The sequence below is a fragment of the Delphinapterus leucas genome, chromosome 8, assembly GCF_059928025.1.
Source record: "Delphinapterus leucas isolate spDelLeu-1000000601 "Yukka" chromosome 8, BTC_Dleu_Yukka2, whole genome shotgun sequence".
Lineage (NCBI taxonomy): Eukaryota > Metazoa > Chordata > Mammalia > Artiodactyla > Monodontidae > Delphinapterus > Delphinapterus leucas.
Window position 1 is genome coordinate 246,615 of NC_143136.1, and position 25,790 is coordinate 272,404.

At 40.3% G+C, this 25,790-nt stretch overlaps 1 protein-coding gene across 1 annotated transcript in view; it reads right to left on the reverse strand.

Annotated features, from left to right (window-relative positions):
- LOC149748488 (protein TASOR 2-like) overlaps positions 1 to 25,790 on the reverse strand; it is a 43,623-nt gene that overhangs the window by 10,528 nt on the left and 7,305 nt on the right. The window contains 4 exon segments of the mRNA XM_089916083.1: positions 10,963 to 18,740; positions 21,937 to 22,357; positions 22,687 to 22,739; positions 22,741 to 23,564. Coding sequence (XP_089772209.1) covers positions 17,274 to 18,740; positions 21,937 to 22,357; positions 22,687 to 22,739; positions 22,741 to 23,564 — 2,765 coding nt within the window. The 3' untranslated portion in view covers positions 10,963 to 17,273.

Consider the following 25,790-nt stretch of genomic DNA (forward strand, 5'->3'; position numbering starts at 1 on the left):
TGTTTCATTTAACTGTGGCTTACTTTTAGACTTAATATTCAATTTTTGAAGACTGTTTGAACATTTTCAAAATCCATTTCTACTATAAAAAAGATTTCTATATATCAGACAGATGCTTATAATCTTATATCATATTTTGTTTTCTTTCTTGCTATGCTGTGTAAAGAGTCAACAGATTCTTTGGAGAACATACTTTCCATATTCAAGATTATGCACTTTTTATTAGAATCACTTCGAAGTTGATATGGTGCCATTTTCAGACATCTGTATAAAGGAACCGGCCTTTGCTCTGGCTCATCAAACCACGTTTACTAATTTGTGCTTCAGCATTAAACTATCAGCCTGCAATGAATGGCTGCATTAAACTCATTACTGTATGTATACACTACAAAGATACTGTTAAGTAGTTTTGTCCTTCTTCCAAGAAAATCCTAAGACTAAATTTCTCTCAGGGTCAATTACATTTTAAGACCTGCTTTAGATTATTTTGATTATCACATATAACAAAAGGGAAAGTGACATCTAATCCATACCATAACAATGATTTTTTTTTAATCACCACCACCCCTAGATATATCCCATCACAAACGCCCTGGGCAGAGAATAGGCCTATTTACTAAAGGTGGCTCATAGAGAAGTGGAGGATAACCACAGGGTGAAGCAGGTGCTTCAACTGGTCAAAACAGGCCTCAGGAGTTGGGGTCTTGAATAGTTAATGAGGAAGCAGGTGTACCCAAAGGTTCTAAACAGGGTCTATTTCACCGTACCAAGGAGGGCAGAGTCTTTAACACAGAATATTACCAAGGGATTTAGTTATCCAATTAAGTGTTACTCAATTCTTAAGAGAAAACAGAAAGTATGCCCCAGACACTTCTTAGAAAATTCATAAATAAAAAGAGAGGCCAAATTTAAAAACAAAAGGCCAATTGAGTTAAACAATAAAAACCAAAAGCTAGTTCTTTTTTTTAAAAAAAAGATTTTTTTTAATGTGGACCATTTCTTTAAAACACTCTTTACTGAATTTGTTACAATATTGCTTCTGTTTTATGGTTTTTGTCCCCCCCCACCCCCGCCAGCCATGAGGCATGTGGGATCTTAGCTCCCCCACCAGGGGTTGAAGCCACACCCCCTGCATTGGAAGGTGAAGCCCTAACCACTGGACCGCCAGGGAAGTCCCCAAACTGGTTCTTTTGGAATAAGTAACCTTTAGCAAATATAATCAATAAAGAGAAGAAATTAAATGTCAACAAAAGGAGGCTAACCACAAATACAGGGAAAAATTTCTAAAATAATAAATTATCACACACTATACCAATAAATTTGAAAGTTATAAAAATATAATTTACTAACATTGGTCTAAGTGGAAGAAACATCTGAATAGACCAATTACGATGAAAAAACTGAAAGAGTAGTTGCAGTCCTACTCCTCTCAAAAGACCAGTTCCAGAGTTTTATTGTCAAGGTTCACTTTTCACTTATCAGATTATCAAAAATCCACGAGTTTGGCAATGCAGTCTGTTGGCGAAACCGTGGGAAACAAAGGAAAAGAAAAGCAAAAGACCAGGAGAAAATATTTACTATGAAGGTTATAAAAGATTTATTTATACATTAAGACAAACAGATCAACAGAACATAAAAATGGAAACTCACAGTTTAGGAATTATGAATAAGTCAATAAACACATTTCAAAACACCTCCAATTTACAGACTTAAAAAAGCCAAATAAACCCAAGCAAGATAAATATAGATACAGTGAAACAGCAGAAAGCTAAAAACAAAGGGAAAAATATTAAAGCAGCCAGAGACAAGGAACTGAAAGACTGACAGGTGACTTTTCAATAGCAATAATGGAAACCAAAAGACAGAGGAATGAGATCTTCAAATTGCTACAAGAAAATAACTGCCAACCTAAACTGCCATATTCAGCAAAAACATCTCCCTTAAGTGATGGTGAAACAAAGACACTTTCAGGTAAACACAAACTAAGAGAGTTCATCTATTCTAAAGGATAGACTTTAAGCAGAAGGAAAATGGCCCTAGGTGGATGGTCTAAAAGATAAAACAATCAATGAATAATAGAGAAAGTAGCAAAAATGTGGGAAATATAAAAAAGGACTGACGGCAAAACACAATAACAATTTTAAACAGGTCTCCTTCTGTCTTGTAAGAATATTAAAAAAAAATTAAACTACATAATAATAACATGTTAAGTCATGAGGGGCTGAATAAAATTAAACTACTAAGGTTCTTGTATTATCTAAGAGGAAGGTAAAGATGTTGGTTATTTTTATTATTTAAAAAAATTTTTTTTTTGCGGTACACGGGCCTCTCACCACCGCGGCCTCTACTGTTGCGGAGCACAGGCCCCCGGACGCGCAGGCCCAGCGGCCATGGCCCACGGGCCCAGCCGCTCTGCGGCACGTGGGATCCTCCCGGACCGGCGCACGAACCCGTGTCCCCTGCATCAGCAGGCGGACCCCCAACCCCTGCGCCACCAGGGAAGCCCTACTGGTTATTTTTAGATTTTGAAAAGTCAAGGATGCATGATATTTCTAGGATAACTATAAAAAGAGAAAAAAGTATAAAACTTCTGAAATAATATACGGGGAAAATGAAATGATATAAGATATTAAATAGCTATTTTAAAAAAATAACAAAAAAGGAGAAAAAAGAAATATAAAACAGCCAGGACAAATAGAAAGCAAAAATAAGAGCAACTGTAGCAAATGTAAATAGGCTATATCCCAGCTAAACATGTTTGAAAATTGCATTAAAATTCCAACTGATGCTCTTTAAAATAAGCATATCTAAAGCATACACATGCATACAAATCTATAGCTATCTCAAAAATAGTTTAATAAATGAAAAAACAAAAAATAAACACAAAAAGAAATATATGATAAGACTTCCCTGGTAGCTCAGTGCTTAAGAATCTACCTGCCAACGCAGGGGACACAGGTTCAAGCCTTGGTCTGGGAAGATCCCACATGCTGCAGAGCAACTAAGCCCATGTGCCACAACTACTGAGTCTGCAAGCCAAACTACTGAGCCCACGTGCCACACCTACTGAAGCCTGCGAGCCTAGAGCCTGTGCTCCGCAACAAGAGAAGCCACCGCAACGAGAAGCCTGCACACCACGACGAAGAGTAGTCCCATCTCACCGCAACTAGAGACAGCCCGCACACAGCAACAAAGACCCGACGCAGCTGAGTATAAAATATAAACAAATAAATAAAAAAAGAATTAAAAAATAAAAACAAAGACATGATAGAGATAATCACAAAGCTAAAACAGGATTCACTAAAAAGACTAAGATCGATGATAAACTACAGGCAAGATGAATTAATAGAAAAGGAGGAGGGGAGTTGGGAACAGAAATATGCATTATCAGAAATGAAAAAAGGAGACATAATTACACATTCTTCAGACATTAAAAATAGGAAGAGGGCACTTTTAACAACTCTGTACCAATAAATATTACAAATTTAGACAAAATGGACAGAGTCCTAGAAAAAATCTAATCTACCAAAACTGACATAATTTTCTTTAAGAATCTAAGTAATCCTGCTACTATTAAAAAAATTAAATCACTAGTCAAGAATCTGCCACCACCAAAACTTCAAACCCAAGTGGATTCAATGGTAATTTCTACCACAACTGGTTATCCATATGTGAATAAAGTTAAAATTACAGCTATACTCCAAACTACCCACAAATAACAATTCTAAATATACAGACATGAAATAAGAATGTTTAAAATTAAGAATTACTAGCACCACAAAGAGAAAAAGAATTTGCAACCTACTTAACTGTCAAAAGATTAGTACCTAGAGTATGTAAAGAAGTCCCAAAGTTCAACAACCCAATAAAAAACAGAAAAATGGACAAAGAATATGAGCAGTTAGTACAAAAAAAGAGGGGGGAAAGACCTTTAAGCATATATAAAGATGCTCAAACAGTCCAAGAAAATGTAAATTCAAATAAACTGATACCACTTTTCACTGATCACACTCTCAAAACCTATAAATTTATAAGCATATTCCGTGAGGCGAGGTTTTAGGAAAAATAGTCACTTAGGTATACTGCAGGTAAGAGTGCAGAATCCAAGGAAAAGCAATTTGGCAATATTTACCAAAATTTCAAAAGCATTTACATATTGACCCAACAATCAGTTTTGGAAATTAACTGTATAGAAATCTCACATACAAAATGACAACTCTACAAAGTTACTCCATGCACCACTGTTTTGTTTTTTTTAATAGCAAAAGATTAGAAAAATATCAAATACTCTATCTACTACAGATTAGGTAAAACTGGTACAGCCACAAAGTAGAAAACTGCTTTTCCTACTCTATAGAATGAGTATGCTTCCTCTATACTGATTTGTGAAGACTTCTAGAATATGCTGAAAAGTGGAGGAAAATAAAGGAGCATAATAGCAGAAATTAGAGTAAGAAGGAGGAATATCAAAAAATACACTGGGGGAATGAGCTGGACAGGTACAGGGAAGAAAGACTTTCTTCAACGTATGCCTTTACATGTTTTTAAATTGTTTAAATAAATGATCCTAGTAACTTTTTTAGCAACAGGAAGAGTTCATCAACTAGTATATATAACATATTTCATTTTAATTCGTAGATATTAGTAAGAAAAAACAAGCAGCCTGTAGAAAACAGACCCTGAGTTTCTTTTAAGTAATCAGAGAAATGCAGTTTAAAACCACAGTAATATATCATTTCACTTCTACCAGACCAGCAAAGATTTTAAAAGTTGGACAATGCCATATGTAGAGAGAATGGTGAGCAAAGGGAGGTTTCATTCACAACTGGTGGAGTATATATCAGAATCACCATCTGGGGAAAGTTAGATATTATCTAATGAAATTGAACATGCAAATATCCTCCCAATGGATCTAGCACTTCCACTACAAATATGCCCGATCAACAGTACTGTGTATATGCACTTGGAGATGACTGAGAACATTTATGGCTCCACTAATTATAATGGCCCAAATGTTGGTAATAACCAATATGTTCATAAAGAATAAAATGGATAAACGTATAATATATTCTTAGAGTAGATTATTATACTTCAACAAAAACGAATGAATCACAGGAGTGGTTCTCAAAGTGGTGATGATAATGTAAGTGAGTTTTTGGTATTATATATTGAAATGTGCCATCATTTGGGAAATCTACATAATTCAGTGAACTAGTATCTTCCTCATGACCAATGCATGGGTGAAAGATCCCTTTAAAGTGCAAGCTACCAGACAAACATGTCACAAAGGAAGAAAACTACAGGCCAATATCACTGATGAACATAGATGCAAAAATCCTCAACAAAATACTAGCAAACAGAATCCACAGCACATTAAAAGGATCATACACCATGATCAACTGGGGTTTATCCCAGGAATGCAAGGATTCTTCAATATACAAAAGTCAATCAATGTGATACACCATATTAACAAACTGAAGGAGAAAGAGCATATGACCATCTCAAGAGATGCAGAAAAAGCTTCTGAAAAAATTCAACACCCATTTATGATAAAAACCCTCCAGAAAGTAGGCACAGAGAGAGCTTACCTCAACATAATAAAGGCCATATATGACAAACCCACAGACAGCATCGTTCTCAATGGTGAAAAACTGAAACCATTTCCTCTAAGATCAGTAACAAAACAAGGTTGCCCACTCTCACCACTATTATTCAACACAGTTTTGGAAGTTTTAGCCACAGCAATCAGAGAAGAAGAAGAAATAAAAGGAATCCAAACCAGAAAAGCAGAAGCAAAGCTGTCACTGTCTGCTGATGACATAATACTATAGAGAATCCTAAATACTCTACCGGAAAACTACTAGAGCTAATCAGTGAATCTGGCAATGTAGCAGGATACAAAATTTATGCACAGAAATCTCTTGCATTCCTATAAACTAATGATAAAAAATCTGAAAGAGAAATTAAGGAAACACTCACATTTACCACTGCAACAAAAAGAATAAAATACCTAGGAATAAACCTACCTAAGGACACAAAAGACCTGTATGCAGAAAACTATAAGGCACTGATGAAAGAAATTAAAGATGATACCAACAGATGGAGAGATATACCACGTTCTTGGATTGGGAGAATCAACATTGTGAAAATGACTCTACTACCCAAAGCAATCTACAGATTCAATGCAATCCTTATCAAACTACCAAGGGCATTCTTCACAGAACTAGAACATAAAATTTCACAATTTGTATGGAAACACAAAAGACCCCGAATAGCCAAAGCAATCTTGAGAAAGAAAAACGGAGCTCGAGGAATCAGGCTCCGTGACTTCAGACTATACTACAAAGCTACAGTAATCAAGACAGTATGGTACTGGCACAGAAACAGAAATATAGATCAATGGAACAGGACAGAAAGCCCAGAGATAAACCCACGCACATATGGTCACCTTATTTTTGATAAAGGAGGCAAGAATATACAATGGAGAAAAGACAGCCTCTTCAATAAGTGGTGCTGGGAAAAACTGGACAGCTACATGTAAAAGAAGGAAATTAGAACACTCCCTAACAACATAAACAAAAATAAACTCAAAATGGATTAAAGACCTAAATGTAAGGTCATACACTATAAAACTCTTAGAGGAAAACATAGGCAGAACACTCTATGACATACATCACAGCAAGATCCTTTTTGACCCACCTCCTAGAGTAATGGAAATAAAAACAAAAATAAACAAATGGGACCTGATGAAACTTAAAAGCTTTTACACAGCAAAGGAAAACACAAACAAGATGAAAAGACAACCCTCAGAATGGGAGAAAATATTTGCAAATGAAGCAACTGACAAAGGATTAATCTCCAAAATTTACAAGCAGCTCATGCAGCTCAGTATCAAAAAAACAAACAACCCAATCCAAAAGTGGACACGAGACCTAAATAGACATTTCTCCAAAGAAGATATACAGATTGCCAACAAACACATGAAAGGATGCTCAACATCATTAATCATTAGAGAAATACAAATCAAAACTACAATAAGGTATCACCTCACACCAGTCAGAATGGCCATCATCAAAGAATCTACAAACAATAAATGCTGGAGAGGGTGTGGAGAAAAGGGAAGCCTCTTGCACTGTTGGTGGAAATGTAAATTGATACAGCCACTATGGAGAACAGTATGGAGGTTCCTTAAAAAGCTAAAATTAGAACTACCATACGACCCAGCAATCCCACTACTGGGCATATACCTGAGAAAACCATAATTCAAAAAGAGTCATGTACCACAATGTTCACTGCAGCTCTGTTTACAATAGCCAGGACATGGAAGCAACCTAAGTGTCCACTGACAGATGAATGGATAAAGAAGTGGCACATATATACAATGGAATATTACTTAGCCCTAAAAGGAAACAAAACTGAGTTATTTGTAGTGAGGTGGATGGACCTAGAGTCTGTCGTACAGAGTGAAGTCAGTCAGAAAGAGAAAAACAAATACCGTGCAATAACACATATATATGGAGTCTTTAAAAAAAAAAAAGTTCTGAAGAACCTAGGGGCAAGACAGGAATAAAGATGCAGACGTAGAGAATGGACTTGAGGACACGGGGAGGGGAAAGGGTAAGCTGGGATGAAGTGAAAGAGTGGCATACTACCAAATGTAACACAGATAGCTAGTGGGAAGCAGCTGCATAGCACAGGGAGATCAGCTCGGTGCTTTGTGACCACCTAGAGGGGTGGGATAGGGAGTGTGGGAGGGAGATGCAAGAGGGAGGAGATATGGGGATATATGTATATGTATAGCTGGTTCACTCTGTTATAAAGAAGAAACGAACACACCATTGTAAAGCAATTATACTCCAATAAAGATGTTAAAAAAAAATGCAAGCTAGACCAATAGGTTTTAATATCGCATAGTTTGAGAAGTTCATTGATTCCAAACTCTATACTTCAGCTAACCTTTAAGAAACTATTAGGTTTTGATGAGTATTAAAGAAAAATATAACTATTTAAAAGAATATTAAAATATTCCTCCCTTTTCTAAACATACAGCTCAGTGAGGCCGGATTTTTTCATATACTTCAACTAAAACAGTATATTGCAACTAACTGAATGCAGAAGCAAACATGAGACTCTAGTCATTAAATATATTTGCGAAAACGTAAAACAAAAACACTCTTGCCACTAACTTATTCTGGGTTTTGGAACCCAGTTATTTTTCATTAAAAATGCTGTTTAAGATGTAGTAGGTTTACTATTATTAGTAGTAGTATTTTTTAGAGGTATACACTTCTATAAGCAATACACCATATACTTAATGGTATATGTAAATATACCAATATCTACGTTTAAAATTGGTTGGTTTCAATATCTAATATAATATTGATCCACAATATGACCCACAAAGGATCTTTGTGGTCCTCAATACTTCCTAGAACTGTGAAGGAGTCCTCAAGTTTCTGAATTGAGCTATAGGTACATGCTTCAACAGGGATGGATCTCAGAAACATAACGTTTAACGAAAGTAATTCACAGAGTACACAATATGATTCTACTTAAAGTTCAAAAACAGGTGAAAGGAAACAATATGTTGGGTAAGGATACATATATGGTTGATAAAACTGTAAAGAAAAGCAAAGGGATAATTAACACAAAATTCAGGACGACCATGGTGATGGGGGCAGAGAATCCTTTGTTTCTGGAGAAAGGCACACACCAAAGGCTTCTAAGGTACTTGTGATGGTCTATTAAGCAGAGTACACAGATACAGTTTTTTGGTTTTGTTTTTTAAAACAGTATATACAAATGGTATATTTCACAACAAAAATTTTAACAGAAGAAACAAGGAGGCATACCTATCCTCTTAGAAGAAAAAACTCAAAAGAATGTCTCTTCTCAAATTAATCTATAAATTCAATGCAATCACAAACAATATCTATCCCAGCAAGATTTTCTACAGAACTTGAAAAGATGATTTTAAATTTCATCTGGAAGAAAAATGCAAAAGAAGAGCCCAAAACTTTTTTCAAAAGAAAGTACCAAACTATATTATAAAGCTACAATAATTAAAACAGTGTGGTAGTAGATAAATGGGTCAAAGAAAAGAAGAAAATTCAGAACTCAATTAAAAAAAAAAATCAGCAAAGTATATGACCTGGCCAAAAATGCTTAATTTTCCTACTATCCAAGGAAGATAAACATTTAAATGAGATGTTATTTCAACTATTAGAAAATTAGTAAAATATTACCATCCGGTGCTGGCTAGTGGGGAGACAAAACACATCTTTTGAGAAAGTGAATATAAAAAGGTACAATCATTTGAGGGTAATTTAATAGCATTATTATCCATCATTCTCAGAAGCAATCAAGTCTACGATTCATAGAAATACTATGATGAGCGCATGAAACACTGCTTATAATGGCAAAAAAATCACTGCAGCATTTTAGTTATAAGGGAAAACTTGAAAATAATTTAAACGTCCATCAGTAGAGGAATGAAAGACTCATTTGACAAACAGATGTCATATCTATTTAATTACACTAAATAGATATATCACACTGCATTTATTTAACAAACACTACGTCTCAGTTAAGTTTTTAGACACTTTGCAGATTTTAATTCACTTAAGCAACTATGTCTGGATTACAGGAGATGCTCCTGATACAGCTCTTTTTAAAAAAGAACTGGTTACACTTGGACAAATGTCCTGAAAACACAAAATTTCAAACACTGTTCTTTGTCTTCCTTAAAATAGTTGTGAACACTGTGTCACTTTTAATGTTTCTCCAGTCTGAGTTATTTACTGTTGTACTGAGTATACTGTATAGAGCTATCTGGTTCTAGAAGGCAGTTTTTCAACAGAAAAGTATTTTTACACTATTAAGGAATAGCAGCTTTGTTATAAACCTCCTGAGTAAGCTTACTACCAATCTCAGAGCCTATAATATTAAATATATCCAAACCCCTTTCCCCTTCTAATGCTTTTTCAGGGGAACACCGTGGGCCCTTGGATCACCAACGTTACTGCAATAACACCGTACGCTTGCACAGCACTTAACGTCTGGAATATATTTTCAAAAACCTAACTGTTCTAATTTTACCTTACAGGGAGAATAAAGGGTAAAAGAGGTGTATTTAAATATATGGATTTCAAATAGACAAGTGGTGATTAAGAGAAACTTGAGGATTTTCAAAGGATCTTCCCCCCAATTTTGAGGTTAATGTGCCACGTTCTCCCACAAATGCTGCTTGGTGCCACCTTCAGACAAACTGCTGGGTTGAATGGACCAACCTACGATGACGCGCTACTTCTGTTTTCAGCTAAATGACCCTCCCTGGGGAAAGACCTCTTCTATGCCTACTTTAAAAAAGAAAAGGTCACACACGGCCAATGAAGTCTATGCAGAAGGAAAGCGGAGGTGCGGCCTTAACCAAGAATCCTTAGAAAAGTACTTCACTGCCAGTCCCAACCCAAGGAGCAAAGAAAGCTTCAGCTGGCCACTTCTTAACAACGTCCACGAGGATGCAGCGGTCCTCTCACAGGCAACTCAAAGGAAGTGCTGAACCGCCCTACACTTCCCGCCTCCGAAAGGGGAAACAGGAATTCTGACGCCTTACACACCTGGAAGACGCTGACTGACTAGAAACAGGTGCAGATCGGTGTGTTAGCAGCTGAGAGCGGCCACAGGTGGAGTCAGAGCCGAAGCAGCAAAGCAAAAGCGATTCTGAAAATCTCCGACCCCCGCCCCTCCCACCCAGAGCAGCGCTACCAGGCAAGAACGCGTGAGTCAACTCAGCATCCAGGAGAAGCATGCAAAGTCGACTGGAACTCAATTTTTCATTAAAAAATAAAATGACAACAACGAACCCCGCACAACCCGAGCGGCCACGCCGGGCACTCGGCCCCGGAGGACGGGCTCCTCTCGCCTGCCCTCTGGGTGGGCGTCCACGAGAGGCAGTCTCACCTGTCCTGTGCGCCGCCGCCGCCCCCGCGGACCGAAGATAAGCGTTCAGTTTCCTCTCCATGCTAAAATGCTGTCCGCGCCTCCACACGCGCTTCCTCCCCTCAGGCCCTCGAGGCCAAGCGTGACAGATCCCGTCGGACCCTGCCAACCAGCCGCGCCCGGGCCAACTCCCCGGGCCGGGGAGCCTTCGGGCCGCCCCTTGCAGCGACTCCCCTCCTCCCGGTTCCATAGGGCCCGCGTTCGCACAGGCTCGTCAGCGGCGCGCGGGACCCTCCACGTCGCAAACAGTCCTTCCTCTCCGCCCTTGTGCCAAGAAAGCCGCCCGGGCGTCGCGGGGCGGCTCCGAGGCGCTGGCGGGAGTGACGCGGACCCGGCGTCCAGGCTCGGAGCCTGCAGGCCTCGCCGCGCTCGTCAGCCAAACAAACGCTGCTCCTGCCCCAGAGGGTCATAGGAAGGCACGAACGCTGAAACTCCGCTCCACCTGAGGTAACAAGTCGACTTTCTCAGTGACTGACGCTGGAACCCGGAAGTAAAACCCCACGCCCACAGGAAGCGGAGGTGGGGGGAAGAGAAAGTGAAAACTGAACTGTGGCGTCCCTAGGAGGCAGGAGCCAATCGCTGGGGAGAAGCCGACGCGCAGGCGCGAGCTGCGGCCCTCGTCCACGCGGCGCTCACCTCTCTCCTCTACGCAGGCGCGAGGCCGCGGCGCGGCCCGGGATTGGACAAAGGATTCTGGCGGGCGCGGTTGCCCGGCGGGCGGAGCTGGGCGTCTCGCGGGGCTGACGCGTCACCGGAAGCGGAAGGCGCGCAAGGAGAACCGCGGAGGCGCGGCCATGACGGCGTTGAATGTGTTGGCGCGCGTCTTTCGCCTCACCGTTGGGAGTATTTACCTCCTTGAGTCTCCTGCTACAGCTGCCGCAGCGTCGCTTGTCTTGTCTTGCCCAAAAGCGACGTTTACGAAATCACGTTGATCCATGTAACATTTGTTTATGTGGTGGGTTCCCTAGGAAAACACCGCTAGAAGCTTCTATTCCATGCAGAGTTAAGGGAATAGCATTACTATAGCAATGCTGTTACCACAAATAGCATTACTTATACCAATCAGAGATACTAGGTGATGCACTTAACCGTGAGCCAGACACTGGGCCACACTATGGGAATAGAATAATTTACTCATTCAGTAGCATCTTTTATTGTTTACTGTGGCCAGGTGCTGAATTAGGCACTAAGATTACAGTCATGAATAAGCCAGATAAGGACCCTGCACAGAGTGGAGCTTATTCTAGAGGTGGATGACAAACAGTAACAAGTAACACCACCACCACCACCAGAACAGAACTTAATAATAACTGCAGTGAAAACAAGCCAGAAATGCTGAGGATGGGGTTGGAGGCTGGAGGCCAGAGCAGAAAAGGCAGAGCTACAACGTCTCACTGAATAAGGGACATTGAGGTCAAACCTCAGTGATAAAAACAGACCAAATTAGTTCTTGGAAGATGAGGAGGAAGAACTTTCCAAGCAGAAGACAAAGTAAGTACAAAAGTCCTAGACATGAAATTGCGTTCAAGAACTGAGGAAGGTTGGCTGTAGAAGCAGAGACTGAGGTACAGCCGATGTTTTCAAAGTACATAAAACCAGTATGTACAACTCCCTGGCTTATCACAAAGCAAATATTCATGAAACCACCACCCTGGTCAAGAAATAGAACATTAAAACTGGAGCCTGTGCTCCGCAGCGGGAGAGGCCACAACGGTGAGAGGCCCGCATACCAAAAAAAAAAAAGAAAGAAAGAAATAGAACATTGCCAAAAACCCAGAAGTTCCTTCTTGCGCCACCTATGGATCAATACCCACTCCCCTTACCTACCATCAAACCTAACAACGAATCTAACTTCCATGGTAATCTCTTCCTTTCCTTTCTTAGTAGGTTTGCTGCCTAAATATGCATCCCTAAACTTTATCATTTAGTTTTGCTTGTGGTTTGAACTTTATATAAACTGAATGGGTTTGTGCCTGGTTTCTTTGGAGTAACACTGTGAGACTCATGTTTTTGTGTACACAATTCTTTCATTTTCATTGCTATATATGTAGGGGTGGGTGTAGCACATTTTCTTTATCCATTTTACTGTTGATAGACATTTGCATTATTTCCAGTTCTTGGCTATGATGAATAATACCGCGGAGCACAGGCTCCGGACGCACAGGCTCAGCGGCCATGGCTTACGGGCCTAGCCGCTCTGCGGCATGTGGGATCTTCCCGGACCAGGGCACGAACCCGTGTCCCCTGCATCGGCAGGCGGACTCTCAACCACTGCGCCACCAGGGAAGCCTGCTACTCTTTTAACCCCGCTTCTCTTCACCTCCAGCCTCCTAAACCTATAGCTCTTCTTGCTCTTTCCTATTTGGGTGTTGGTTGATAAGGATTAGTGAGAACTTCCTAGTCAGGGGCCTCTACAGTAAAAGTTGCTAACATTTATTCAGTGCTAACTATGTGCCAGAAATGCTTCTAAATGCTTTCCAAGTGTTGGGTCACTTAATTCTCTCAACAATATTGTGATGAAGGTATCCATTTTACAGATAAGGTACCTGAGGCACTGAGAGGGGAAGATGCTTACTCAAGGACACAGTTAACAGATAGGGGAGCCATAGTTTGAATCCAGGCTTTACTCCAGAGCCTGCACTCAGACATTACGACTTGCTCAAGATACTGAAAACCTTCAGCGAGGCTGAACAGTGGATTATGAGTTTCCAGGGGACTAAGAGGGGTTGTGATTTGATGTTTTTAACACAGAATCCCTAAAATCACAAGTGATGTCTATTTGGCAGACTGGCCAGGCCTTAGAGCTTACGGCCTTTGGCTTACATTTGAACAGACTGCTGTTCTTCTGAACAAACGGTTTGGCATTTTTAAGGTTGGTTTATTACATGTCTAAAGACTGGATTCACTTATATCTTTCTTATTCCTGTTCTGATCTGGTTCCCAAAAGATGGCTGTGAACTTGAGAAGGGAGGAGTGTCTTCTTATTCATCTTTGTGTTTCCACAGTCTCCAGCCCTTAGGCTTAGTAGGTGCTCACTAAATGTTGGTCCACTGGAATTAAACCCCTTTAGTCTGTATCAGCCACCTTGAATTATGGGCCATGGTAAAGGTTCCCCTCTGGGACCACCAGGTAACCCTGTTCTGCTTGGCATTGACCTTTTTTGCTTTTTCCCTGCACACAGAAGCATTTTTTTCTTTATTCTGATTTAATGTGTGTGCGGGGGTTGGTTCTCTCTGATAACTACAACAGAGAACATATTATGCATTTTTGATTACTCTACATCTTTTGAATGTATGAGTAGAAAGGACTAGAAAATTTACCCTTCATTGCTAATTGCTTGCCTTCAATTTAAAGAGTAAACTAAATCCTGTTATTCTAGCTCAATCTATTTTATCTATTCTTTCAGATGCTTTCCTCTGTCATATCTTTCCTTTTTCTCCCTGTATCATTTTTCTTTTTTTTTAAGTTCTCAGCACAACCTCCAGGCTTGACCAGCATTCCTGTGTGCTCTCAGACTCCACCAAAGAAGAGGCAGATTGCTCTTCAATGATTTTATTATTATTTTAAAATTATTTATTTATTTATTTACCTATTTTTTGGCCATGCCGCGTGGCTTGTGGGACCTTAGTTCCCCGACCAGGGATTGAACCCGGTCCCTCAGCAGTGAAATTGCAGAGTCCTAACCACTGGACTGCCAGGGAATTCCATCTCTCTGTACCTTTTAATGAGCATTGCAGATCATTCATTTTGTACAACTTCTGATCCCCACCTTTTTGACAAACTTAATACCCATGCAAATATGAGTTTAAAGATTGAGGCACACTGACCGAACTCCCTAATCCCAGGCATCCCCAGGAGGCTACTGTCTCTCTTGAACAACCTTATCTCTGAGAGGCCCTAGGTTCCTGGAATAGGGCAGATTCTGCTTCAGAAAGGAAATGTAGTCATACTCAGAACATCCCCTAGGCCAACCCAGAGCAGCCAGGGTCTTCATTCCAAGGTTGGCTCTGAGCAGATCTGCTCTTCTCCAGACCCGCGCATGAAGCAGACTGACCTGCCGCCTGTGGGCATTCCAGCCCGTGCCTGCTGTGGACAGCCTCACTGTCTTCAGACCTCTCTGCTGGTATGTTTCCAACACTTTCACAAGAAAATTCCTAAGTCACTTCCTCCATGTGGCCTTCCTCCGATCAACCCCAAAGATCTGTGAGACCTCCTTTATTCTGTATCCCATCATCATCTCAATCCCAAAATTTAATTAAGGATTTTCCAGACTTCTTCTTTAGAATCTTTTCTGAAACAAATGGATTTGTGAGGATCTGGAAGTCATATATAAACTTTCCTACAGTTATAGACTTTAAATGAAGTTTGGCTTCTATATTATATTGACACCTGTGAATCTGTTGCTTAATATCAATAAAAGCTCCCCAGACTCTCTGAGTGTGATGCTTTTCTTTCCAAAGGCACAGACCTAGGCTTCCTGGTGTCATCCTTCTGTATATAGCTGTGCTCAGGTCAGCGGTGATGGTCAGCAGCCTGCCCGGGGTGAGAGTCTCCCTAAAAGGGACCCCAGAAATTGATCTACCTTTCAAGAGGCTCCATCAGCATCCAGAAACACTGTACCCTATCTCGAAAGGCATCGGTCCTGCTGCTCTGCAAATCAATGTTCTCCAGGCCTCATTTTGGCAGCGTGGGCCCTGGAAGTCTTTCTGTGCTGTACTTCTGTAGCCTTCCTTCTTGTGCACCCGCACTGCAACCTCTGCAACTTCCCCTTACTTGGCGCTGGGATTTCAGGACCTAGGAATTTTCCACGATGTCCTTCTACATGCTTTTCATCGGCCGGCCTGGGCTGGCATGTCACACAAGGCTAGCTCCTTCGGCCAACCCCCTCTGCTTAGTCAGTGGCAGCTCCGCAAATGCTGGAGGGATGACTCAATGCACGGGAGTGTGTCCTAAATACTGCATTTGAAAGTGATAGTTTTCCTGAGCTTCTCATGACAATGACTAACCTCTCTGAATGTTTCTTTATGCCTGTGAATAGCTTATCGAAACGGATTAAGCATCCTTTTATGCATGTTCTTAGTAATACTGGCAATATAGTTCTTTTTGTTTGTTATGGAAATAACCCAAATTGGGAAAGGTAGCTTTAAAACTCCCCCGCTAACCAAAGCATGATCAATTGGGGAAAAAATTTTGAATTCTTTTCTTTTTCTTGTGAGAGGCATGGGAAATAATAGGAAAGGGAAAGTGGGGAGCACCACTCATCAAAAACATATTTTAAGAAATGTGCTGGCTTCTATTTCAGGAAGGTTTACATCAACACTGTTAACAGACAAATGAAGGAAAAGGAAATGTGGATCATTGGTATTGGTACTTTTCAGAAAGGCTGATTGATAATATTTTCTTGTATTTGAGATAATCAAGGACAGAAAGCAATGTCACAGGATGTGAATTACTCCTCATGACGGTGAGGAAGGTGCCTATTTTCTGTCTGTTGTACAGTATGTCTGGGAAGTCCCTCCCACACTGAGTCCTTGGTCTTTCTTCCTCTGACCCTTTCACATGACTTTGACTCCTTATTGGCAGGGCCTTTTCCTAAGATTCTTTTGCTGATAATCCAGTCATGCTGTTCTCACACAAAGGCGAGTACTAGAAATAGGCATGTCAGGCTATGACACAGCCTTCCGCCTCCTTTGAAGGGGTAATGACCTTATTCAAGATGCTTTTATTAGGTCTCCTCTGCAAGTTACCGGAGAAAAGTCATTGCATTTCATTCACACAACCATGCTGCCACTGCCAGTCTGGGTGGTTCTTCCAAGTCTCGGTCAACCCCCGTTTTACATGGCTGAGGCGAGGTAAGAAGTTGGACAATGAATTGTAATAACCTGGCTGATTTCTTACTTTGATTTAAAAAAAAACAAAACTAAGCATTATTATTTTTTTCTGCCTGTAAAAGTAGTCATTCCGACCGTAGAAAATACAGGGAAAACATAAAGAATAAAATTAAAATCCCACAAAATATCATCGTTATTAAATTTTGGTATTTTTCCTTCTATATCTGAGTTAAGTTATCTTGTCCCACTGGATGGGTGGGACCAACAAAAGAATCTTCTTTTTCTGTTATGGCCAAATCTACTGTTTCAACCTGGGAGGATCTGTCAGTTTTCTCATAGTGTGCATCACAGAGTTTAAAACTACTTGGAAATACAGCCCAAGCTGGCTGTGCTTCTTCACCTGGTACCTGGCAGTCAGGACTAGAAGCTGGTGACACTTCTTTAATTAAAGGACTGAAGGAGGGGAAAAAAAAACAGAAACAAAAACAAACAAAAAAAAAACAAACAAAAAAAACAACTGAAGGAGAAGTCTGAACCAACTTGAACTTCCTCTGCAACCTCAAGGGCACAGGTTTCTTTCGAAAGTATGAAAGCCACTGTCTGTAAGTTATCACCTTTTCTCTCACTTTCTCGTGGTTTCATTGACGTGTGATCAGCAGAGTTCACATCAGGCACCTCTTCAGGCTCAATTATTTCTTCCACTGTCTCCTGAAGCTCTAAGCAGGGTAACGGGGCCTCCTGCTGCTGCTCCATCTCACCAGCGGATGCTTCTTCCCAGGGACTCGTGGGCGGTGATATGGTGAGAGTGAGGTCAAGGTCAGAATCCTCCTCTGATAACTCGAGGCTGACTTCCTCTCTATTCACAGATAGGCTGGTTTGTTTGGTAAATGCAGAATTAAATGTTTCAAAACTCATATGTTCGCTGTTTAGACCACTCTTGTCATTCTTTAGTTCTGAAGAGCCATCCGAAGCATTCCTCACTGATGGGATGCAGTCAAGTGAATCTTTTTCTTCCAAGGGATCAGAAGCTGACGATGAGACTACTTCTTCAAGCTGGGACGACTCTACAGTGTCTTCCGAAGAGATGCTGAAGAGACTCTGGCTCGACAGAAAACATTCTTGAGAGAGCTTCATTTCTTCTCTGGGTGACAAATAACTAGAACTTTTAACTAGTGATAATGCCTCTGTTACAAGGCAATTATCAGACGGCGATGGTGAGCCTGCAACAGCCTGCCCTTTCTGTAATGAACACATTTCTTTAGCAAGTATCTCTCTACTCACTGAGAAGGCACAAAGGTACTTAGCGCCTTGTTGTCCTGACATTGCCAGAGAGGGAACGTCCCTAAGACCCTGTGTCTTTTCAAATGCGGACACAGGATGTCTAAGGCTTGTAGCAGGTGATACTTGTTTAATCAACTCCACATTAAAGGGTGTAGGTTTATCAGCTCTGTTTACAACTTCTGTCTGTATTGGTGCATAGGCATTTTTTTCAAAACTGAATGTAACTCGTTCCAGATTAATCACTACATACTCCGTATCATCCTCCCCTTCCAAGGATGACTGACATTCTTTGATTATAAGGCTGCTATGCTGGATAAAGCCCTGCAAAGCACCTGTTTTTGTCTGCATTTTTGCATGAAAAACATCAACTTTGCTTTCAAGGGTGCTGTACACAGACTTTTGAAAAATCATTGACGGACTGCTGATCCCATCGTAAGTCCTGGCGAATGTGGACTGTGTGACAGTATCATTATAAGATGTCACCTGTGTGCCATCAAGTGGCTCAAAGGTTTTATCTTCAGCAGGAATAGAAGATCCATTAGTTTGGGTACTTCCAATGCTAGAAAGCACCAGATTAGAGGTCTCTAGTTTATCTGACGACTCTTGTTCGGCTTTCCCCCCAGTTATCTGAAATGATAAAAGCAAAACAAATAAATTAATTTAAAAAATCAAGGGCCAAATAGATCTTTTTTTCAAGCATTTACATATGTGAAGAACAGAACAGACAAAGATCAATTTTAGTTTGCTCTGTTCTTTTGAATCTTCATAGGGCAGAGATCAAGCAAATCCCTCTCTTCTTAGGCTTAAAATACCCCCCAAATAGGAATTTGTTTTATCTAAATACACACACACGAGAACTCCAAAACTTTCTTAGTTGCACAGCCTTGTATTTTTGTTTTTTTTTTTAATGGACTTTTGGGAAGAAAAGTGGCTAGACCACTGGCAATTTAAAGACTTGAAAATGCAGACTGTTTGCTAAATAGCATCACTTAATTCAGAAATGCAGCAGTAGAGGAAAAAGTGCTCAATTAATTTAAATTATTTTTAGTAATATTAAAAGATAATCTTTAAAGCAAAGAATAACTTATTTTAAACACCAGCTTTCAATTAGACTATAAATGCACTGTCATCTGGAATGTTCCCATGAGGAAACACTAATTATTATCTCTTGTACTCAGAATACACTGATAAGCAGCTTTCCCAAGGTATCAATCTCTATCCTGTTAAATAAAAGTCCCTTACCCCTTAGCTGTCTTCTTAGCTTATAACTGGACATAATCTCTCTCTCATTTTAATACCTCCCTATTCAACAAAGCAGCAGAAAACACAGTGCAGCTTGCATTAATAAACTCAACTAAAAGGACTGATTTAAACAGCACCAGAAAGGATTTAGCATAAACAGTAACAGAAATACCTCTGGACAATTTTGATAACCTCATAAAAAGGCTGTTTCTTTTCTTCTTTTTTTTAAAGGCTGAAGAATGGTCTTGTTCAGAATATGGTAAAGTGGATTGACCATACAGTTGACCTACACCTGTAGCTCTGGAACACTACGGCCACAGATTTCCTGCCAGATTTTGAAGCAGTCGTGTTGTAAGTCAGGACCTGTGTTTCAAATCTCTTGTTAAAAACATTTCTGCCTTAGTCAAAGAAAGACACTGACCTGAGCAATTGGCAGGGAGGAGCTGAGACTTGGTTTTAAGGGGACACGACTGGCCAGATACAAAGCGTAGAAAACTCTTGATGGCACACTCATTCTGAGAACAGTTCTATGACCCTCCCAATCGTACTGTGGCTGATAATGTTGGGCCATAGTCGTGAATCTCACCATGCCTGTGCTCTTAGTGAAATGAAAACTTTGATAATCCTAGTTTGCCCTAGAATAGGGAGTGGTACAGGATTTAAAGGTGTGTGCACCTTTAAAGTATGGGTACAGTATTCAAGAAGATGACGGAAACATATTTCTAAGTATATGCTATAGAAAGTGTTAGGAATCGTTAATTTTAACATTCTACTTTCTACTTAATACTCTTTCATGTTTGCAAGAAAATCATCCCTAATTGGACATTACTAAAGTAAGTTAATATATATTACCACGACCGAAAATACTTTATAAGAAACTAGTGTGTGTATAAATATATATGTAATAATTAAAATCTGCCTGACTAAACATAAATACTTTCTTATTCTAAGGTAGTGATTTTATGTATCTCTTTGAGAATAAGATGAAATTTATGAACCCCATCCTCAGAAAAAGAACGCATACACACGTAACATATATTTTATGTGTACACATATAAACACACACATATGTGCATATATATACATAAATACATCCACAGAATTAGACACTGAGAAACAGCTAGAGTGTCCAGATCTGAGTCTTGGCCGGACAATTTACTATGTGCCTCCAGGCCATTCTGTACTTCTCCATCCTCAGTCTTCTCACCTATAAGATGGGTGGCACGGTCCTTACCTCACCCGGCCGTGTGAGAGTTAACTGAGCTAATGCGAGTGAAGGGCTCAGACCAGTCTCTGGCCCACAGCGTTCCACCAGTCTTCATTCTGATGAAGATGAGCATCTGCAGACACTCACAGACCCTCTGAGGCTCACCCCTGGACCTGCAAATCCCCACGGAAGCCCAGGTACAGAAACTCAATGTTAACACAGGCACTGAAGGTGCCCAAACCCATGTAAAATTATTCTGTAATAAATCTGCTCTGAAAGCTTAAAAAGGCAGGTATTTTGTCAATCCATTTACTTAGAATCTTGATACAACTTTTTAATTTGCTCCAATTAAAATTCGATTATCAGGCTTCCCTGGTGGCGCAGTGGTTAAGAGCCTGCCTGCCGATGCAGGGAATACAGGTTCGTGCCCCAGTACGGGAAGATCCCACATGCCACGGAGCGGCTGGGCCCGTGAGCCGTGGCCGCTGAACCCGCGCATCTGGAGCCTGTGCTCCGCAAAGGAAGAGGCCACAACAGTGAGAGGCCCGCGTACCGCAAAAAAAAAAAAAAAAAAAAAAAAATTCGATTATCCGTCCTATCAGTTGAGAACAGTGAAATGAAACAAAGTGTATTTTTCATATTTACAAACAGTTATCTGCAGACTATGAGAGGTCTGGCATTTTATTTACTGTCTCAGGATTTGTTTTCTGTTTTGGTGGTACGCGGGCCTGTCACTGTTGTGGCCTCTCCCGTTGCGGAGCACAGGCTCCGGACGCGCAGCCTCAGCGGCCACGGCTCACAGGCCCAGCCGCTCCGCGGCATGTGGGATCTTCCCAGACCGGGGCACGAACCCGTGTCCCCTGCATCGGCAGGCGGACTCTCAACCACTGCGCCACCAGGGAAGCCCTCAGGATTTGTTTTTAAAAATATTTTTTAATATATTCAATTTTAGTTTCCTTTAAGGTTTATCAAAGATTTTTTATATTTATTATTACTGCATTTGATCCATAAACACTATTATAGGTAAACAGAATAAGTATTATTCACCTCTTTTAAAAGATAATAAGCTCAGAGAACAAGTAATTTGCCCCAAATCATACAACTAAAAAGCTACATAATTATGGTTGGCTCCCAGATCATCTGAGGCCTACGATTTTTTTCCTCCTTTTGTTTCTTCAATCAGGATGGTAGATAAGCTCCACCTGCAGACAATCCAGACTTTGTAAACTAAGTTTCTGGCATTCTAATCCTTTACATAGCTAGAGAATCCACTTTCCTAAAAGAAACCAATGCCTTGTTATGAATGTGATTTTACGTACAAAAAATATTTCTTCAAAAATAACACCAGCGTTTACAGTATTCAGCTTTACCTACCTCATTATTACAGGAATAGATGAAATTCTGGCTTTCTGGGGTCTCTGGATGACCTGCTGTTGCAAACATTTCTTTCTGCACCCAAAGCTCCAAGCCTCTCACAGGCGGTGGTTTCATGAAAGGAAGCAGGGGGTCAGTGATTGGGAAGGACACTTTGGCAGTAGGACCTCTGGGAGCCTCATTAGTCTCCAACAGAGGGTCTACGGAGCACCTTTCCACACCGGAGGACTCTTCAATTTCACTGAATTCAAACGATTCTAACGTGCTATTTATGCACACGTATTTTGCTGGGTTGCTGTGTTCTACTACTTTTCGGGATGATTGTATGACTTTGTTTTGATTGCTATAAAACAGAGCTACCCACATATGAAGTAAAAGCTTCACTTCTTCCATGGTATCTGGTAAATCAGTATTCCAAGGCCTGAGATTTTAAAGAAAGAAGAAACCAAAATCATTGAAAATGACTATTTTATTAGTTGATTATCTTATAAGTAAGTGCCTTAATTATTAACCTTAGTTTTTGTGTTCATTTTTATTTTAAAAATTACATGAACATGAAACAATGAGTAAGATAAAAATGAAGTTGATATAACAAATAATTACAGTGAATCTGCTTGGTATTATTCCCAAGTTACTGGATTTTACACACTTCCTTCTCCCTCCCCAGGGTTTAGCACAAGTATCCCTTCTCGCTACATTTATCTCAACAGAAAAGTTCATCCACTTTCATCCAGGGTCACTCCCACTCACCCGTGTAGTGCTCTGACTACAGTCTTCTCCAGGGGGTTGTTGCTATACTTACTTGCCGTCTAAGCTGAACACGTAATCTGCTTCCCATACGAAAGTGACCTTAAAGGAGCCGTCACAGCTGAATACGGTACGAGAGCGGCAGAAGTCCTGCAGGCTGGAGGGCAGCACCCCGCTCCTGCGCCTGAGCGCTGGGGCCTCGGAAAGCTGCTGCAGTGGGGAGGTGACCTGCTGATGCCGAAATGGCATCACTTTCCCCACTGGGGTTCCCGCTCCAGGGCCTTTTGTGCCATTCTTGGCAAACGCAGGGCCTGGGGCCCCTCTCTGCTGTAGATGCTTCTTTGAATGTTCTGCAAGGAGCAGGGCATAGGAACGCTCCACAGCAACGACAGAGCTTTGGCTTGCGTCGGAACTTTCTAGGGTTTCCTCGGGCAGTGCTGACTGGGCTTCTGCAGGGGCCTGAATGCCAGCAACCAAGCTTTCTTCCTCCTGGCTGACCGTGGGGTCTGATGTCAGATTACCCTTATCAGAGGAGGGCTTGGATAACGGTCCACCTTTTTGACTTTTAACTCCTCTATGATATTCATGGTCTGATGTACCACGCAAAGAATGTTCTTTAGAAAGCAAAACATCGTTCTGTGGCAATTCAGAGGAGCAGGGCAAGTTTCTGGGCTCAGAGGATGGTGTGGTAGAGGTAGCAGCGCTTAATGCAAGATCAGCCAACATATTTAGGGCCTGGGAGTCACAGTTGACAATGGAGTTTTCAGGTGGGTCTTCTGGAGCCACTGTGATATTTTCTGGTTGAGCTGTACTTATGCTAATAACATCTTCTCGACCATCTGAAATTTCTGATTGAAGCTGTGAAGAAGTTTCTCCTTTGGCTTCAGCATAAAAGAAAAAAAGACACATAACACTTGATTTCCATAGAATTAATTCTTTGTCATATTCCTATGGTTCAGTGAAAATCAACAGTTAAGTCAACATATTCAAGAAAAACCTCTTGATATGTTGCATAAATTGTATGTTAAATTTTTATTACCAGAGTGAGGTCTTGTCCAACTTCCTGATGTATTATAATGTATTTACCAAGGAACAAGTCTTAAGGAATGTGCATATTAATTTAAAAAGAAATCACCCTTCAAAACTGCATGTACTCAGGCTTCCCTGGTGGCGCAGTGGTTAAGAGTCTGCCTGCCGATGCAGGGCATACGGGTTCGTGCCCCGGTCCAGGAAGATCTCACATGCCACGGAGCGGCTGGGCCCGTGAGCCGTGGCCACTGAGCCTGCGCGTCCGGAGCCTGTGCTCCGCAACGGAAGAGGCCACAACAGTGAGAGGCCCGCGTACCGCAAAAAAACAAAAACAAACAAACAAAAAAAACCTGCATGTACTGACCTACACACAAGGCATACTGCTCAGCTAAAGAAATATACAAAGAGAAAAAAACAAAAACAAGAAAACAAGACTCCTGCCCTCAGAGAGCTTACAATCTAGTGAGAATCTAAGAATTTCTAAGTTTAAAGTGTATATTATAGAAGGTTAATGTACTTTCTTAGAAATCATTTCCCTTGGCAAGTTATTAGAGAAACCACCTAAGTTCAAAATAGAGATGATTTTTAACCGTACTGATGTTTAATTATAATACGTTACGATACAAATAAAAAATGAGAAAAGTAAGAATATTCAGAATCGCCAATTAATTTCAAGTTTTAAAACTTCAGTTTCTGCATTAAAAACATTTCCTCTCTATTCTATCTGCAAAAAAGCAAATCTCCTCATCTACTGATAATTCTCCTTACAGCAGGTACTCAAATCTACCCACTGGCATTCGGTCAGAAAACTAACATTCTCAGGTGGTTTACTTGCCTTCTCAGGACTTTGATTCAGCCTTTTAAAATGTGATTATCATGAAGGACAAAGTTCTCAACAATACTGGGCAGTGAGTCCCTGTAGCAGGTGGCTGGATGGACAGAAAAGCCAACTGTGCTCCTCTTTATAATTAGCAGTAGCAGGTCTGAAATAAATTACTAACCTGTCTGCAAAGCCCAATGACAGTACATTTACAGAGAAAACTCTGGCCTATGAGGTCATCAAACAGAATGACAAGAGTGTGTGTATGGTGAGGAGGGTAAAATTAATCAACCACTGCCCAGTTTTTATTTAAAATATCAAAGCCCAACGGGGTGAGGTACGAGAAAGTGGCCCAAAGAGGGCTGTCTCGTGAACCCTCCGGGTGTACTGGAAACACATTCATTTTAGGATCTGATGTGTTTACTGACACTAAGTTCATTCTATCCTTAAATACTATGGTTCTTACACTGAGTATCACTATGAGGAAGGTCGAATATAGAGAACACTGTATTGAGTCAAGAAAAAGGGTTCATTTTCATATGTGTCATTTCAGGTAAATCATTTAATAACTGACTTGCTAGAGGTTTTCAATTAATTAAAAATACAATACTGATCATCTATCTCTTTTAAGAAATATAGATAAAATGATGCCAAATAAATTATAAAAAATTAAAGAGTTCAGTAAATAAAAACTATATTGAAAACTTTAAAAAGGACAGAAAACCATTAGTTTCAGTAACAAAATGATTGAGCCTTCTTAAACTCTGATATTTCAAGTAAAAGAAATGAAGTGGATTAGCATGGGTGATTAAGAAATAAAAGAAAAAATTAACACATTATTTAAAAGGTGGTAATCTTAAAATTTTAACTTGGAATGTGGCTGCACAATATATACAGACACTTGCAATACAAATCGCCCTATTTCTGAATACCCATTCTGGAAACTTTTCATTTTCTGGGCTCACTTTTCTGCCAATGCCCAGTTGCACACCTCCTCCCACTAATCGATTAGCCTACAAGTATATAGAAGCCAATTCAGCACAAGGAATTCTAATGACAAGGCTGGGAATACAATGCATTATGTATGTATCTATACTCATCCTGTTCACAAACTAATTGGAAAGACAGGACCAAGACACACCAGATGATTGGAAAATAGTATGAATTAACTCTTTAACGTTCTCAAAAACCCAAAAAAGAAATGGAAAAAAAAGGAGAAATGAGTGCAGATCAGAGCATCAGGAAATAACTCCGGGTG